At 38.0% G+C, this 16,077-nt stretch overlaps 1 protein-coding gene across 1 annotated transcript in view; it reads right to left on the bottom strand.

Annotated features, from left to right (window-relative positions):
• Positions 1 to 16,077, bottom strand: part of LAPTM4B (lysosomal protein transmembrane 4 beta) — a 67,441-nt gene that overhangs the window by 7,396 nt on the left and 43,968 nt on the right. Inside the window, exon 6 of the mRNA XM_033126405.1 lies at positions 12,664 to 12,759. Within this exon, the coding sequence (XP_032982296.1) occupies positions 12,664 to 12,759 (96 nt within the window). The remainder of the gene's footprint in view (positions 1 to 12,663; positions 12,760 to 16,077) is intronic.

The raw sequence follows: 16,077 nt of genomic DNA, 5'->3' as shown, positions 1-16,077 counted from the left end.
AGCTCTGCAGTGTCACTGTCTCTGGAGATGACATTGGACGGCTGGGGATATGGACGTGGACCTGATCTGGTTCATATACACTAAGCGACGTCCTTTAACCGAGATAAAAAGCAGAGCGAGACAAACGATTTATTAAATGCCGTTCACCACCAAATGTTGGCTGTACTGTGTGCCAGGCACTGAGGATACCACACTAACTGAAACGTGTAAGGTCTGAGCCAGCACAGTTTACGTGCTAATACAGGGGTCTGATAAAGAGAATTTACAGTCTGCCAGAAGTGCAGAGCTTTTCGACCAATGTCTATTCACAACAGTGTGCCAAACAAATATTGTAATCTTCTGTATTTGCCACCATGTTCAGAAGACGGGTATACAGGGTAGTGGCTGAGAGCATGGGCTGTGGAATCAACCATCTGTCTGGGCCCTCCACTTCCCAACTCTGAGGCCTGGAGCCACTCACCTCTTTAAGCCTCACTTTTCACCATCTATAAATGCGAGAGATAATAATAGTCTCTACCTCACAAGGTTGGTGAAGTAAATAAGCCCAAGTAATTGCTTATTAGCACAGTACATGGAATGTACTAATGCTCAAATTTTAATTTTATTCCTTACATTTATGAAAGGATGAGATGGCTTACAGTCTTGGATATAATGCAAAATAAGACAACTGAGTGTTAAAATAAGACAACTGAGAAATGAGGCAAAATGGAAATTGACTGGGTTATGAAGTTTTTTATTTCTATATATGGATGAATAGAGAGAGAGAAAGAGAGGAGGCTGAGACAGGAAGGTGTGTATTTCTTTTTTATGGTAGTAAACTAAAATAAGACTTTAAAGAACGAATATTTGTATAAAAGACAGTGGGTAACACTGCATATAATAACTTTAGCTACTGTTTTTCAAGACTTTAACAACTATTTTGCAAGCAAATTATGCCTTTATTAGATTTCCACTAAAGTTTGTTACATGTAAGTTTGATTAAGATCTGTAGGCAAAATAACAAATATGGGAGAATTAAAACTTTCTCAGGAAAAAGATATCCTTAAAAAGAGCCAAAAGATTAAGTGCTGCTGTCTGCCAATCCATTTGCAGGAGGAAATACTCCACTCTGAGGTCTATCTAGGGCAAAAGCTGGGGCTATTAAGTTCCCTGGGATAATTCAAATAGTTGTCCTACAAATACCTAGAAAACTGGGCTTAAATTTCCACTCAGGTGGGGATTCATGAACTATGCGAGCCAAATCTGGCCTGCCACCTGTTTTTTGTGTGGCCTATGAGCTAAGAATGGTTTTTTATATTTTTAATGGTTTAAAAAATATTTCATGATATGTGAAAATTATATAAAATTTAAATTTCAGCATCTATGAATAAAGTTTTACTGGAATATAGCCACACTTACTTCTTTATGTATTACCTACATCTGGTTTCACACCACAAAAGCAGAGTCAAATAGTTACGACAGAGACCGTATAGACCGCAAAGTCTAAAACATTTACTATCTAGATCTTTATAGAACAAGTTTGCCTTCGCCTGTGTTAAGGAAAAGCATTACTCTGAATTCTGACCTTGGAAGATAGGCTAATGTCAGATGTGAAAGTAACAGCCGCACGACACCTCATCATTCAGAAGCATTTAAGTTTAAAACAGGCAGCATTTACATTAAATGCTTATATGAAGTCGGGGATACGACACTTGCCTATTTAGATGTGAGCTTCCTCTACTCAGGCCAAACAGGAAAGGGGAGACAGCTGATTCATGAATCGCCATGATTAACTGAAATAACCATTTGGACAGTTGGGATATGGTCATCACAACTAAAAAGTCTGGGCTTATCTTTAAGGCATCTAGAATAACTGTTTCCAAACTTTCTGTAAACCCTCACGTACATATAAGTAAACACATACACGCATATAACCATATATTTTTAATCCCAAGGTACACGTTTCTGTATATTTTAACATCTGAATTTAGGCTGTCCATTGTAAGTGACAGTACCTTACAATAAGAAGTACCTAAAATAATGGTGCAATTACAGCTGATGGAAATTTTAGCCAAATAATCGAACATAGCAGGAGATGGGGAGAATATAAACAAATTTGGGGGGTTTCTAGTGAGAATCCCTCACCTATAATAATGAATCATTTCCAAAGGCAAATAAGATAGATGAGTTTATCCTCAAGTCACTGCAAAACTACTATAAACAGTTCTCACTTGATATTATAGAAGTCATTATTTCTCTCAGTCCTCAGCAGAGAAGCTAAGCAAATTCTTTTATAGAGTACACTTATACAGAGTTCATACTTCAAATCTTTCAAATGGGGTCAAAAAATTCTCACTAGTGAGATATTTGGGCAAGAAATACTAAAATAATATAGCAACCCAAATTGAAAGTTAAAATGGTTCTCAGCACTTAAATATTTACTATTGAAATAGTGTATCTAAAAGAGCTATATCTAAATATATACCAAAATAAATATTATCTTTAAAAACCTGTATTTTTTATCTAAAATAAAAATATCTAACTACTGAGGAAGCAGGAGGAATGAACTGTGAGCTATCACCATGATAACCCTACCAAAGGCATCCTAGCTGCTTCCCCTCCAGGTCCCCCAAGACTGAATGGGTTACGCCATCTACTGTGCATGTCTCCTTAATGAGTCTACACTGGTCATTCCAGAGGCAGCACTAGGGCTGGACGGACACTCCAGAACCTCAGATCTCAGATTCCCACTTACCTATTCCCGCTCACCATACACTTCCCTCCTTCTATTACATTAATGGAAAGGGACAAATTATCTCCTGCTTTGATTTCTAGCATCCAACAAATCGATTGCTTAATATTCTACTACAATTTAATCTGGGTCCATAAGTTTCATTTTTTTCATAGCTGTAACCAAAACACAAGCTTTCATATTCTCCTTTTTAAAACATAAGCCTTTCTTCTGCTGTTATACTGCTCATAATAATTTTTATAGCAACAAAGACATTTTATCAAGTGGATATACCCTTATTTAACCAAACCAGTCCCCGATTATTAGACAATGAGATTGGATACTTTTGCTATAAAAACAATGCTGTGTGAATACCTTAGATTTTTACTACTTCCTTAAGATATATTCCCAGAAACCTTTCTTAGAATGTTAAAAAATAAAATAAAATTCAATGTCTCATTTGTCTCTAGAGTAAAAATCAATACTGACTCTATTTGGATATGTGCGATAAATAAGAAGTCAAGTTCTGCGTGTGTTTTAAAGTAAAATACAATGAAAAGAGAGTGTGATTTCATCCTCAATGCACTGCAAAACTACTAAAAATTGTTCTCACTTGCTATTGTAGAGGGATTACAATTAAGTAATTAATATACTCTTGTCCAGGTTCACAATGAAAACTGGGTATTTCTGAAATGTTCTTCCAGAACTTTTAGGTTTCAAATATCTATGTGTTGGGCCAGCCCAGTGGCTCAGGTGGTTGGAGCTCCCTGCTCCTAAAGAGGTCGCTGGTTCGATTCCCACATGGGCCAGTGAGCTGCGCCCTTTACAGCTAAGATTATGAACAACGGCTCTCCCTGGAGCTGGGCTGCCGTGAGCAGCCGAGGTTGCCGTGTGCTGCTATGTGCTGCCATGGGTGGCTGATGGCCAGCGTGAGGGGCCGGCAGACATCGTGAGCAGCCCGCAGCCAATGAGAGCTACCGTGAACGGCTTGACTGACAACTGGCGACCGACTGCCTCAGCCAGGGGGAGCGCAAGGCTCATAATACCAGCATGGGCCAGGGAGCTGTGTCCTACACAACTAGACTGAGAAACAGCGGCTTGAACCAGAATGGGGGATGCGAAAAAACGGGGGGAGAGGCGGGGGGGGGGGGGGAATCTATGTGTTGATTTGACTCCTCCAGATGCTCTCTGGATGAAATAACTGGAAAGTTCTATGGGTCAGAGATAATTTCCAACACAATAGGATATTTTTAAAAATGCTACATTTTATTGATGGAAGGAAGAAAAGTTGAGTTAATGTGACACACCATCAGTTTGAACTGTGGAACCTACATTAAAGCAGGGGAAAACTTTCAGGAGGAAATCTCAGGGGCATCCAGCCCAATCTCACTCACAACGTAAGGGTGAAATTCAGGGAATCAATAACGCAGTTAGACTTAGCTAGTTTGCAGTTTAACTCACAGCACAGCTCTTACTATCTAGGCACCTGTAATTAGATTTGGTTTGCACTTAGATCCATCCTGATATTCATCTGTTTCCTCTTTGTTCTCCCCTCACTGATTAACTTAAGAACTCTGTTCCCTTTCTCAAGTAAACCCATACCTCATTGATTAACAACATCCTAACCTGGGAAAGAGCAATTTCTTAATCCTCAGGCGCCCGGACACTGGAATCCAATTTACAACTCCCTTGCAGTTTTCACTGGAAATGCATTCAAGTCCCAGCCACTATGGCCAATGGCAGAGTCTGAGTCCAGAGTCCTGAGATGAACATCTTCTGCAAACAGACCCGACCCCAGGAAGGATGTCAGCCCTCAAACCTGCCTGCCTGACTCCCTCTTTCCTATATTAAGAAAAAGCTAACCTAAAGTTAGGTGCAGCTGTCTACACTCAAACTCTGGACTCTGCCCCATGCAACCCGCACCCCCCACCCCCTCTAACTCCCCTCTGCCCTAACTTTAATAAAACCTTTCTTCACTCTCCCACTTTATAGTCTTGTGTGAATGCTTTCACCTTTTGTGAATGACCAGGGGTTAATTCCATACCACGACACACAATATTTTTCTAGAACCAACAGAGGAGTATACCTGAAGCTGTGTGCACATATGAAGATATTAGGGTTTTGTTTGTGCAGTATGTTTAGTGTACATGAATCTGAAACATTCAAGACTGAAAGAGGTCTTAAGAAAAGAGCCAGTTTAGTAACTAGCCTTTCAGCAAAGCCCTCCTCACACCATGTCAGAAAGTCAGAACTTTTTGGAAGAATCTGCAGAGTGATGACTATACAAATACATTCGTCTTGGTAACTGTCGAGTTTCTCAGGTATGAAGGAACTACTTAAATCTAAAAATCTCTCCTGAACTAAACTGTCAATTTTGTTAATTCCCTCCCTTTTGGTCTCTCTACAGTGGGGAGAAAAATAAGAAAATCTCACGTTACCTAGTCAAAAACTTGTTTCTAACTATATTCAGTCTATTCCTAGGAAGTAATGGATAACCTGATTCTTTTAAAGCAACAGAAGGGAGGGAAAAAGTGGAATTTTTATGCATAATGAAAGTCATTGAGAGTACTACTAAATCCGACCCCACCCCCAAGCCCTCTTAGTCAACAGAGAATTTGTTTTATGGCTTTCGACAGCCCAAGGTCAGCCTTAATCAACCTCAGGTCCCTCAGAGAGAAACTATTGGGAAATGGCTGCTGGGGAGATAATCTGGCCTTCACAAGGTCACTGACTTTTTAACTGCTTTTCAAGCGGTCAGACTCAAAAGAAGGCTTCACATAGCAAAATACTTTTTGAAGTCAAAACAATAAGCCTGTATAGAATATAATGTTCTCCCGGATTAGCTCATACAATATGACATGCATAACAGACTCCATGAAGTTTAAAATTTTCCTATTACACCTAAACAGTTAGGAATTTTCCTACATTAACCAAGAGTGATGCTTTTATCTGGAATCATAATTTCAGACACGATTTTCACTAAATATTAATCACGCTGCTTTTAAAGTGTCCCAATTCCAAAGGAATCGGGTTCTCTACTGTTGAATTTAACAAAATACTGGGTACTACTATGCCTCAAATCTTCATTGGCATTAGCAAAACAAGACTGCATAGATTAAAATAGCTTTTTAAGTCTCAATTTGCATAATTTTTAATGTGAAAAAAATCTGTTTCTATAGTGTACATGTTTAGTATTTTAATACGTTTTTCTTAACACTGTAATGGTGACCCTATATCTTCTATTTTTGAAATTTAAACCTCTGATTAATTTGATTTGACAGTAATTTGATTGGGACTTTTTGAAAGTTTTTTTTCTTTTCTTTCTTTGCTGCCCTTTCCTCCCCCTAAATGTTGAAGACTCTGTCTGTTTACTGTGCATTTACTATGCATAACAATTCCAAATGGTTCTGTTTACTTCAGACCAGTGTGCACACTTGCGAGGGTTTTTTTTGCATCTGTATGGGGTTCACTCCTGACCCTGCGTCAGAATAGCCTCTAGGAAGCACCTTTTCCTGAAGCTGCCTGGCCAACTTCTCCTTCCTTTTTTTTTGCCCCTCCTTATGTATCGATAAAAATTTTTGGCAATATTGAGAGAGCAAGGCAGTCTTTGTGATGGGGAGTCCACTGTCTTCTCTTAATGCTGGCGTTTTGGAATAAAACCTTACTTTTCTTTCCACCAACATAGCCTCTTGAGTTTTGGCTTTCATGTGGCAAGTAGCCGGACCTTTTGCACAGTAACAAGACCAATTCTTTATGGATATAGAGGAGAGAATATAGTATTAGTAGCATGTATCCAGAATGTGAATTCTACAACAATGTTCTAAAGGAAGGGTGCATCTCCCTAGATAGAGTACATAACCATGTACGGCGGTCACTCAAAGAAGCACCTTGGGATATTTAAATTTTCAAGGAAAACACAGCAACATGTGTTAGATACTATACTACCATAGCTACTATTCTTATCTGGACCTGACTACTTAATGAAATGAACAATTAGGTATTTCTTTTGGCCTAAGGGTGCCATGGAAAAAATACCAAGACCGTAAGGCATTAAGAACTAACAGAGTTTATGATCTTTCTGCCTTAGATATTTTTCTTTCTTTCTTTCTTTCTTTTTTTAAAGTGTGTTTTTCCAGGATCCATCAGCTCCAAGTCAAGTAGTTGTTTCAATTTAGTTGTGGAGGGTGCAGCTCACAGCGGTGGCAACCTTGTTAAGAACACCGTGCTCTAACCAACTGAGCTAGCCAGCCGCCCCTTAGGTATTTCTTTCAAAGGTTTTTGCTTTGAGTTGGTTGGGGACCTGAAGGAGAGATTAACCCCCAGAATGATCTCCAGTATCTACTAATAACTCTTATCTGTCCTTGAGTAGTATTTGGGAAAGTATATTTCTGGCCAATAATATGTGTACTGTTTTAAAGAAAGAAAAAAAAGTACATTTATTTTCTATCAACAAGAGCCCCAGTATCTTTCCACAGAGGTCACCCAGAGACTATTCAGCCTGGGAGAAAAGCCATCTGGCCTAATATTTGATAGGAAATGAAAGACAGGACATGTTATTATGTCCGTGTAGATTCCAAAAAAGACACGAACAAAAGATAAACATACATTATTACACACTATGAGGGTCTAAACAGAGCTATGGACACCACGGGAAATGACAGAGCTAGATCATTCCAACCCCCACTCAGAGCCTCAGAATGAGACTCCAGTATATTTGGATTTTTAAGTTAGAATGCTAACATTAACTGCTTTAGTTCTAGTTAAAACAATCCTTACACATGGAGAGCCCTGCTTTAAAAAAAAATAAAAATAAAAATAAAAAAAAATCTGTTCTTCCATGCTAGAAATCCAGATTATGGTTTCTACCAAAAGGAAGCTGGGCTCCTTGGAGAAATAGCTGATTCCAGGTCTGGGACACACAAGTACAAGATGAGCCTAGAATACCTTGTCATTCCAGGCAGTAAAGCTGGTTATCAAAGACTGCCAGATTGTGTCAAATGATCCAGGCACCAACTTGAAGTGGCTCCAACTGACCAAAGTTGGTACAATTTGAGCATTAATAAGGACATTATAAAATACTAGCTTTATAGAGAAAGCTTTTCTTTTTCTCCTTTGAAAGTTTCAAAATAGGTGTTGGAATACAGTAGTAGTACCTCGGTTTTCGAACGTCTCCATTGACGAACATTTCGGTTAACGAACGCAGTAAATTTTATGGATCTATGGTATCATTAGATAGTAAAATTCATGCTAAATTTGCAGGTTTAGGGGTTGATTTTAAAGGTCTGGAACGGATTAATCCATATTGCATTACTTTCTATGGGGAAACTGTGCCTCGATTTTCGAACATTTCAGAATTTAAACGGACTTCTGGAACAGATTACGTTAAAAAACCGAGGTACCACTGTAATAGGTAAGTTTTGTTTAGGCTTACTGATAAAATTTATCAAAATAGTTGTGATATGGAAGCCCCCCTCACTACAGAAATTTTAAATCTCCGTTTCCCTAGTTTCTTAGCTTCTTAGCCCCTGGCTTTGATTACTTTTCTAATCAGTTTCTGAATCCTAAAGATTGTTCCTAGCCTAAATCACAGAATGTCCCTCACCCCAATCTCCCCCAAGCCATTCTGGACCTAACTCTTGGACCAAATAAGTTTTAACATTCCCCAGATCAGTACATTTGTTGATTGTCCAACCCATTCTGGGCCCAGCTCCTGGACAACTGACACCACCTAAATGACTGGTTGAATAGCCACAGGCTCTATAGAGCTAGTGGATTTATTAATTAAAACCTATTTTTCCTCATTTAGGGGCCTTGGGGATACAGAGGATACCATAGCAAGATTGCCAGTGGCAACCAAAGAAGCCAATGTGGTCTTCCAGGTGGATCTGGAGACCTCTTCCTCTCATCTGAGATCAGATAGGGCGAGAGTTCCATGAATCCCCCAATAGGTAGGGACAGCTCTAACGCCCCTGCCAAGCAAGAAACAGATACAGAAGAACAGACCTCCTGTCCCTCAACTTCCCATAGAGATTTTATGGGGATCACATCTCAAGGGAAAAACAAGGCAGGCAGTTAGAGATAGGCATCAGGTCTCTACGTTCCTACATTGCCCCAAACTTCCCCTTTTCATTGTAATTATCTATCCCTATGAGGAACAAATGAGTACAAAATACCCAACTAGATTAAACTGGTCAGGTCATTCACACCTGAGCAGTAAAAGCCACAACAACCTTCAATTTCACCTGGGACTCATTATACCATCATGGTAATATACATAAGCCCGGAAGTTCATTATAACAGACTGAATTCTGGGAAAGAACATGCGCAGTCTAAAAAGATGACATAACAGCTTCTTATCAATCACAGGTGTCAATCAAGTGGTCCCACACCTGGAAAGGAACAGCCCATACTGGAGAAAAAAGGATAAAAACTCCAAGTCCTCACCAGTTAGGTCCCTTTTTGGAGGGCCCTTGGCCCTTTGGGCCTTTGAGCCTTTTCAGCCTCTTTTGCTCGGCCCGCTACAGACTCTGTTGGAATGTACTATCCCTTTTAATAATGGCCCCTGAGCCACTGCTTTCTGCCTGGGCCCGCTCCTATTTCTTTGAAGGGTACCTTCTCTTCTAATAAACTGCTTTTTCACCACTTTACCTCGGTGTCTCGTTCAACTCTTTGCTCGAGACGCCAAGAACCTGGACACCATGCCGAGAAGAACCCACCCTCCGGTAACAGTTGTACTTTTCAGTTGGGTCTCCCCAGCTCTTCTAATAGGCCTCTTTTCATGAATTCTTTTTACTAAAAAAACCCCAAACCAAAAACTATCTTACTGTTCACCACTAGAGAATGATGGACTGACTTGTCATTTTGAAAACTAATAAAGAGAACAAAATTAATTATATTTATCCATGTCATGAGTACTGATAGGTAACCAAACAGTACAGGAGGGAAAGCTTCTCCTTATAGAAATATTCCAGCTAATAAATGAAAAGGGATAGAATGTCACCATATCGTAATTCCTAAAGAATCAATGAATCTACGAAGCAGTAGACAGCCTTGGTCGCTGACATCCCTGAAAGATAAAAATCAACCAGATATTATCTGCCTCCTGGTAGAAGAACAAATGGTCAACTAAGATGTAATCCGGAAAAAAAACAGGAATACGGGAATATGAATATTAGAAGCTTCTAGATCTAATTTACTGGAAATACAGAAGACTACATTATATGTATACATTCAGACAAATATAGTCTGTGGGACAAACTAGTTTCTTTAACAAAAAATTTTAGAGACTTAAAATACATATTGATGTACAGATCCTGTTTCAAATAAACTATTAGAAAAATTATGATACAAATTTATGAGATAATTGGAAATCTGAGCACTTACTGGCTGTTTTATATTAAAGATTTTACATATAATAAGGGTACTTTTAAAAAACCACAATACCATCATATTTTTTTAAAAGTTTTCAAATACTATCAATAAGGCTGAGACTTCAGGTGGTGATCTATCTCTATATTTTGTAGTGAACTATCAATGCAACTGAGTTATGAGAAGTGATAAATCTCCCTTTCCCAGGAATACCATTCTGAGGGAAAAAAAAGACTCACTGGGGAACTTTGAAAAACATAGTAACATTATCAGCAGCAACTCAGTTTCCTTATCTTAAACATGGCAAGTTGATACAGAATGATTGAGGAGATAATGACCAACAACCACCATCAAGCAATTCTCCAGCATCTTATGTCAACACACCAGGAAACAACCACAGTTGGCACTATCCAGGGTCCTACATCCTCGTTACTATAAATTACTGCCAAGCTGGAAGACTTTCTGAAGAAAAGAGGTCTATTATTAGAAGAGCTGGGAATGTCCCGTTAAAAAGTATAATTATTTTGAGTTTATGTTAGCCTAACTAAAACTTACCTGTTATGCCATGTCTAATTTTGAATCTTTAAAAAGGGAGAAAAATAAAAGCTTCCTCTAAAAAGCTAGTTGGATACATTTTAGGGACTTACTCATGGTTCTTAAATTCTCTAAGCACCTCAATTTCTAGAAATTTCAGAATATCCTTTGAGTTGAGGTATATCATATAATGGGTACCTTTTTAGCCCTTCCACTTTGCTTCTATTAAAAATACACACAACTCTTAGGATAAGTACTGGAAAAAACCACCACCAAAAGTGTATCAAAACAAACACACAATATGGACATTTTCTTTTCCGTGATAATCAAAAAATTGCAGCTTTCTAAGTCCTACAGCCCCTGGTATTTGGGATGAGGTTCTGCTATATCTTGCATGTTTAGCAACTTCACTGGTTCCTCAAAGTCAAAAATCTCAAACTTTGTTTAGACTTCATTAGGTTAGCAGGACAATAAATGTACTCTGAGATTTCTTTTTTTAAAAAAAGCAGAAAAAAATAAACTTAAAGATAACTAAATACCCAGTAATTCAGAAGGAAAAAATTCTTTAAGCCCGTAATTTTATCAAAATTACAATCATTTTGAACAGCTATTTCTTTAAAGAGACTGCCTAACCCAAGAGAAATTCTTAAAAAGAATGGAGTAGAACATGTGTTTATTGGAATCTGTACACAGTACTCTGCAGACCTCCAAAGTCTCCTCGGCACCTGGGTTTGCGGGGTTTTGTGCATCTGATCAGGGCAAAACTTCTGGTTAAACTACAGCTCATGCATATCTGATTCAACTCCACAAACATTTGGTGAGTACTTAGGACAGCTATTCAGGTATGAGTATGACATGCTTTCTCTCAGAAATCCCACAGTGTTCTCAGTAATACCAGCTTGCACCTATGTATTTAATATAAAGTATGAAATTGTTTTAGTCTCATTTTATACACAGGGAAGTAAAAGCAAGGACATGTTAAACTATTTCAGTATGGTTACAGAACTTAAAAGGCCACAACAAGTCACCAGAACTTAAAAAACAAAGCAAAATATAAAATAGTTTAGACTTCGCATACCATGTATACTTACCCTGCATTTGTCCTGTCCATTCTATCCCCTTTAGTTTTATTCATTCACCCATGCTATCATCCATCACCATCCTTTCCATTAGTCACTCCTTGAGCACTTACCTGTACAGAGCCCTGCGTCAGGGACGGTACTGAATACAAAGGTGATAGACTCTAGGAGGATAGTTTATAAAAAAATGTGCAGCTTTCAAGAGAGAGGGGGGTCCCGATTGGGTTGCCCAACGTGGGGCAAAGGCTCTTATTTTTAAGCCTTCCCTTGCCTGCTTGGAGAAGGGAGCTGGCGCCTTCTAATGTAATTTGTCCAGAGGCTTGTCTGCTCTGTTTGTCCAGCCAAAAGGGATTTACAATGTAACTTATTAACCTCAAGGCGCCATTACATTTTTGTCCTGGAGTGAAGGAGCTATTCCAGAACCTGGAGTTTCAGGATATGGCTGCATTTTGTTTATTCCACCAGGGACCTTCATGTCTACCTAACAACACGCTAACTAACCTATCTCACTAGTAGCAAAATGGAGATCATCTAAATTCTTTACTCAGGTTTTCATACGCAGGGCAAGTTTTAAAGACACAGTAACCACTGCCATTTTTATTTCTTTAGCTATATCACATTTCTAAGTTTAATTTCACACATTAAGTGAGACGGCATAGTCATACTATACCCAATTGACATCTAGAATTATACACAATGGTTTAAGAATTCGGGTTTAACATACATAAATATGGAGATGGTACATGTATTAACTACCTGTAATAGTTTTTAAAATAAACCAGAAGTTGTACCATCTGGATTTTAATATACTTTAAGGAAAATGTAACATTTCATTCAACTATGAATCCTCTGTAGACTAAGCAGCTCATGAGTATGTTTCAACAGTTAAAAAGTAGCAAACACTAGAAACATTTATAAGCCATCACATAGCAGATGCAGAGAGACCTCTATGATAAGAAACATCACACCTACCGTAGTGTCATTGCTGGTAACATAAACCAGGACATCGGAGGAGTTCCTGCCATTTATGTATCGGTAGCAGTTCCAAACACAGCTAATTAAGTAACCCTGAAGTGAGTAGTGATTATTAGAGCTTTAATTTTCAAACTTCGGACAATTTTACATACCACTATAGATAAAGCCATATTACAAAACTTTTATTTACATAAATTATAAATACACATATTGACTCTACTAAACCAAAAAGCCTTCAAAATTACAAATATTGGGTATAGTAACTTTCTGACACAGGGTGCTACTCTAGCCTTATTCCATCACACCACCTTCTGGGGAAGGGAGGGGCTGAGAGCAGGGCTGAGAGCAAAACGAGAAATTTCTAAGAAAAGCAAGTTAGAAGGAGCAATCACCAAAAACATTTATTGTCTCCAAATTCACGGAACAATTAACCCATTTCTCACCACATTTTAACTGTGTCTTTGGGATTTTTATTCTACATGGTCATTTATGATTTTATTTGTCAAGTCAATTTTTTAAAAAAGGTTTACAACATATAAATTTGCTAAACAATCAATAAAATTCACTGAAATATTCTCATTTTCAAAATGAAATACCCAAAGAAGATACTTAATGTCCAGAATAAAGACATGCTAAAAATAAAGCCTGAGTTCATGGGAAATGTTTGAACTACGAACTCTTTGAACTTTCATTTCAATCATCTGCAATTAAATTAGAACTAAATAATTTCAAAATCCCTGTAGCTTTAAAATCCTTTGATTAAAAATGTTTAAAGACGTGGAGAAACTGGAAACCTCATACATTGCTGATGGGAATGTAAAATGGTGCATTCGGCTGCTTCAGAAAACAGTCTGGCAGTTCCTTAAAAGGTTAAACAGAGTTACCATATGACGCGGCAATTCCACTCTTAGGTATATGTCCAAGGGAAATGAAAACATATGTCCATACAAAAACTTGTAACAGTAGCATTTGTCATAATAGCCAAAAAGTAGAAGCAATCCAAATGGCTACCAAAGGATGAATAGGTAGACAAAATATAGTAGTATATTCATACAATGGAATATTGTTCAGAAATAAAAAGGAAACTCTGATATATGCCACATATAATATGAATGAACCTTGAAAATATTATTCTAAGAAGCCAGTCACAAAGGATCACATATTGTATACTTCTATTTATATGAAATATCCAGAACAGGCAAATACATAGGTAAAGAGTGGTTGCCAGGGGTGCAGGATGGGATAAGGGTGAATGGCACGTGACAAAAATATTCTAAATTTACACTACGTAACCAAAAAGCTGTAATTACACAACTCTGTGAATATACTACAAACCACTGAATTGTACAGATTCAATGGGTGAATTTTATGATATTGAATTACATCTCAGTAAAAGTTGGTCTACGAAAAAGAAGACATTATGGACAAAGGGGTGCTTGTCAACATTTTACAGGAGAGGGAGGTAAAATATTCTGTCGTATTGTACTCAGACTGCTATTTTAAGCTGCATTCATAGTTGCTTGATTATTTCTTACATTTAAATTTTTTGTGATGATATTAAGATGAAAATGTATAATGCCACTGTACAAAATGTTTCCTGAACCACAATAATCTGAAACCATTAACAATGACAAAGAGAGGGACGGAAAGGGCATATATCTTGAACAATGTACAATAGATTCAATTTACTCAAATCTTCAGTTTACCCAACAATGTTATTGATTATTGGGGGGAAAAAAGCCCCTGACTTTTTCGGAATTTCAATACAAATTAAAAAGGAATGTATGAGCATATTACTTATGTTCAGAAAGAATAGTCAGCCATTATTTTAGCCGTGAACAGTAGATTATTTAAAACAAGAACTCCTTCCGATATGAGGCCCCTAAAATGACAACTCTATAACTAAAGATTAAATAGCAGAGCTGGGAAGTGCCTGGTGTTTGGGACCGCATAAGCCCACAGTCGGCATTCACTTACTAAACACTCCAATAGGAGAAAAACCTCTGGTCTGTTGCCTCTAAAAACCCAATAACTTATTTCAGTGACTTTATTTCTTATTTGACATTTCTGTAATCTGGAATAGAGAATTAAATATTTAGTATACATTCCAAATAAACTTGCATCAACAAATTACGTCCATCATCTATTTGCAGAGCTCGGTGATAAACCTTATTGACGAGTAACAGTGAATTTAGGTTGTGAAAGCCAGTAACTGGGTAAACTGACATGTGAAACCACAACACATATACCCATATTTATTTAAACAAATAATTACTGAGTCATTATGTGTGGGGCATTAGCTCAGTGCTAAGAGGAATATAAAAATGAAGGCACACTCTATGTTCTCAAGGAAATGCAATCTAGTTAGTAGAGGAGATAGCTATGTAAACAAATATATATTAAAACGAGTACATATTTCTCACAGGTTGGAGATAGTGCTGTGAATTTCTACGATGCCTTTTCATTATGATAATTAACAAGAGTGTTGGAAATTTATAGAAGTACCACAGGGCAGGGATTTTTCTGATTTACTACAAAGCCCAGTACCTAGAACACAGCCTGGAACATAGGAGACCCGTGATAAATACTTACTGAATAAATGAATGAATGATGCATCTTCCCATACATTAGCTCACTTAAACCTCACAGTCGCCTTACAGAATGTTTTCTTAACTATTATTGCTACTTAGTAAACGAAGAAACTGAGGCTCTGGTCACAGCAAAAATAGCAGTGACAGACGCTCACTACATCCTCTGACTCAAAATCTCATGTAAGCATTTCCAATACAAATGAAAACACCTACAAAAATTAAAATGCATTGGGAGCTTCCAGCTTCTGAGCTTGTGGTAATGGCAGCGACTAGCTTTGTCAGATGAACCTTCTTGCAGGTACAAAGGATAAAATCTGGAACCCACACACACCACACAATTTGAAGGCAAGGGAGAGGCACCCAAAACAGGCAGAGGCTAAAGGGGAGTCTACCCTTGAAAGACAAAGTGCAGTACGTGGGATTTGAGAGTCTGTGGCCTTTTGCCAGGAGCCCGCATGGTTTGGAGTGGCAAGGACACATTTGGGGTTGCCCACGCAGCCAGAAAGTTTGGGTGGAGTGGGAGTGGGAGCTACAAAGGCAGTAAGTCTCTCCATCTGTGTATAAAATTCGCCCAAATCCTTGACTACTAAGCTACACATGGAATATCAAAATACTCAGTGTTTTACGCGGAAAAATGTAGACCCAAATCGTTTTCAACGATTCATTTTCGTTCTATCTATCTTCTTCATATTACCTCTTAAAATGATTTTCTCCTTACGCATAGCTTCTCAAGTTTACTGAGGCTTGATTTTTGAAGAAGTGGGTAATCTTATGCCAAAATAAAGGCAATGGAAGATATTAAGAATTAAAAGTTGGTGAT

The sequence above is a fragment of the Rhinolophus ferrumequinum genome, chromosome 14 (genome assembly GCF_004115265.2).
Source record: "Rhinolophus ferrumequinum isolate MPI-CBG mRhiFer1 chromosome 14, mRhiFer1_v1.p, whole genome shotgun sequence".
NCBI lineage: Eukaryota > Metazoa > Chordata > Mammalia > Chiroptera > Rhinolophidae > Rhinolophus > Rhinolophus ferrumequinum.
This window is presented reverse-complemented; position numbering and strand designations above follow the sequence as displayed.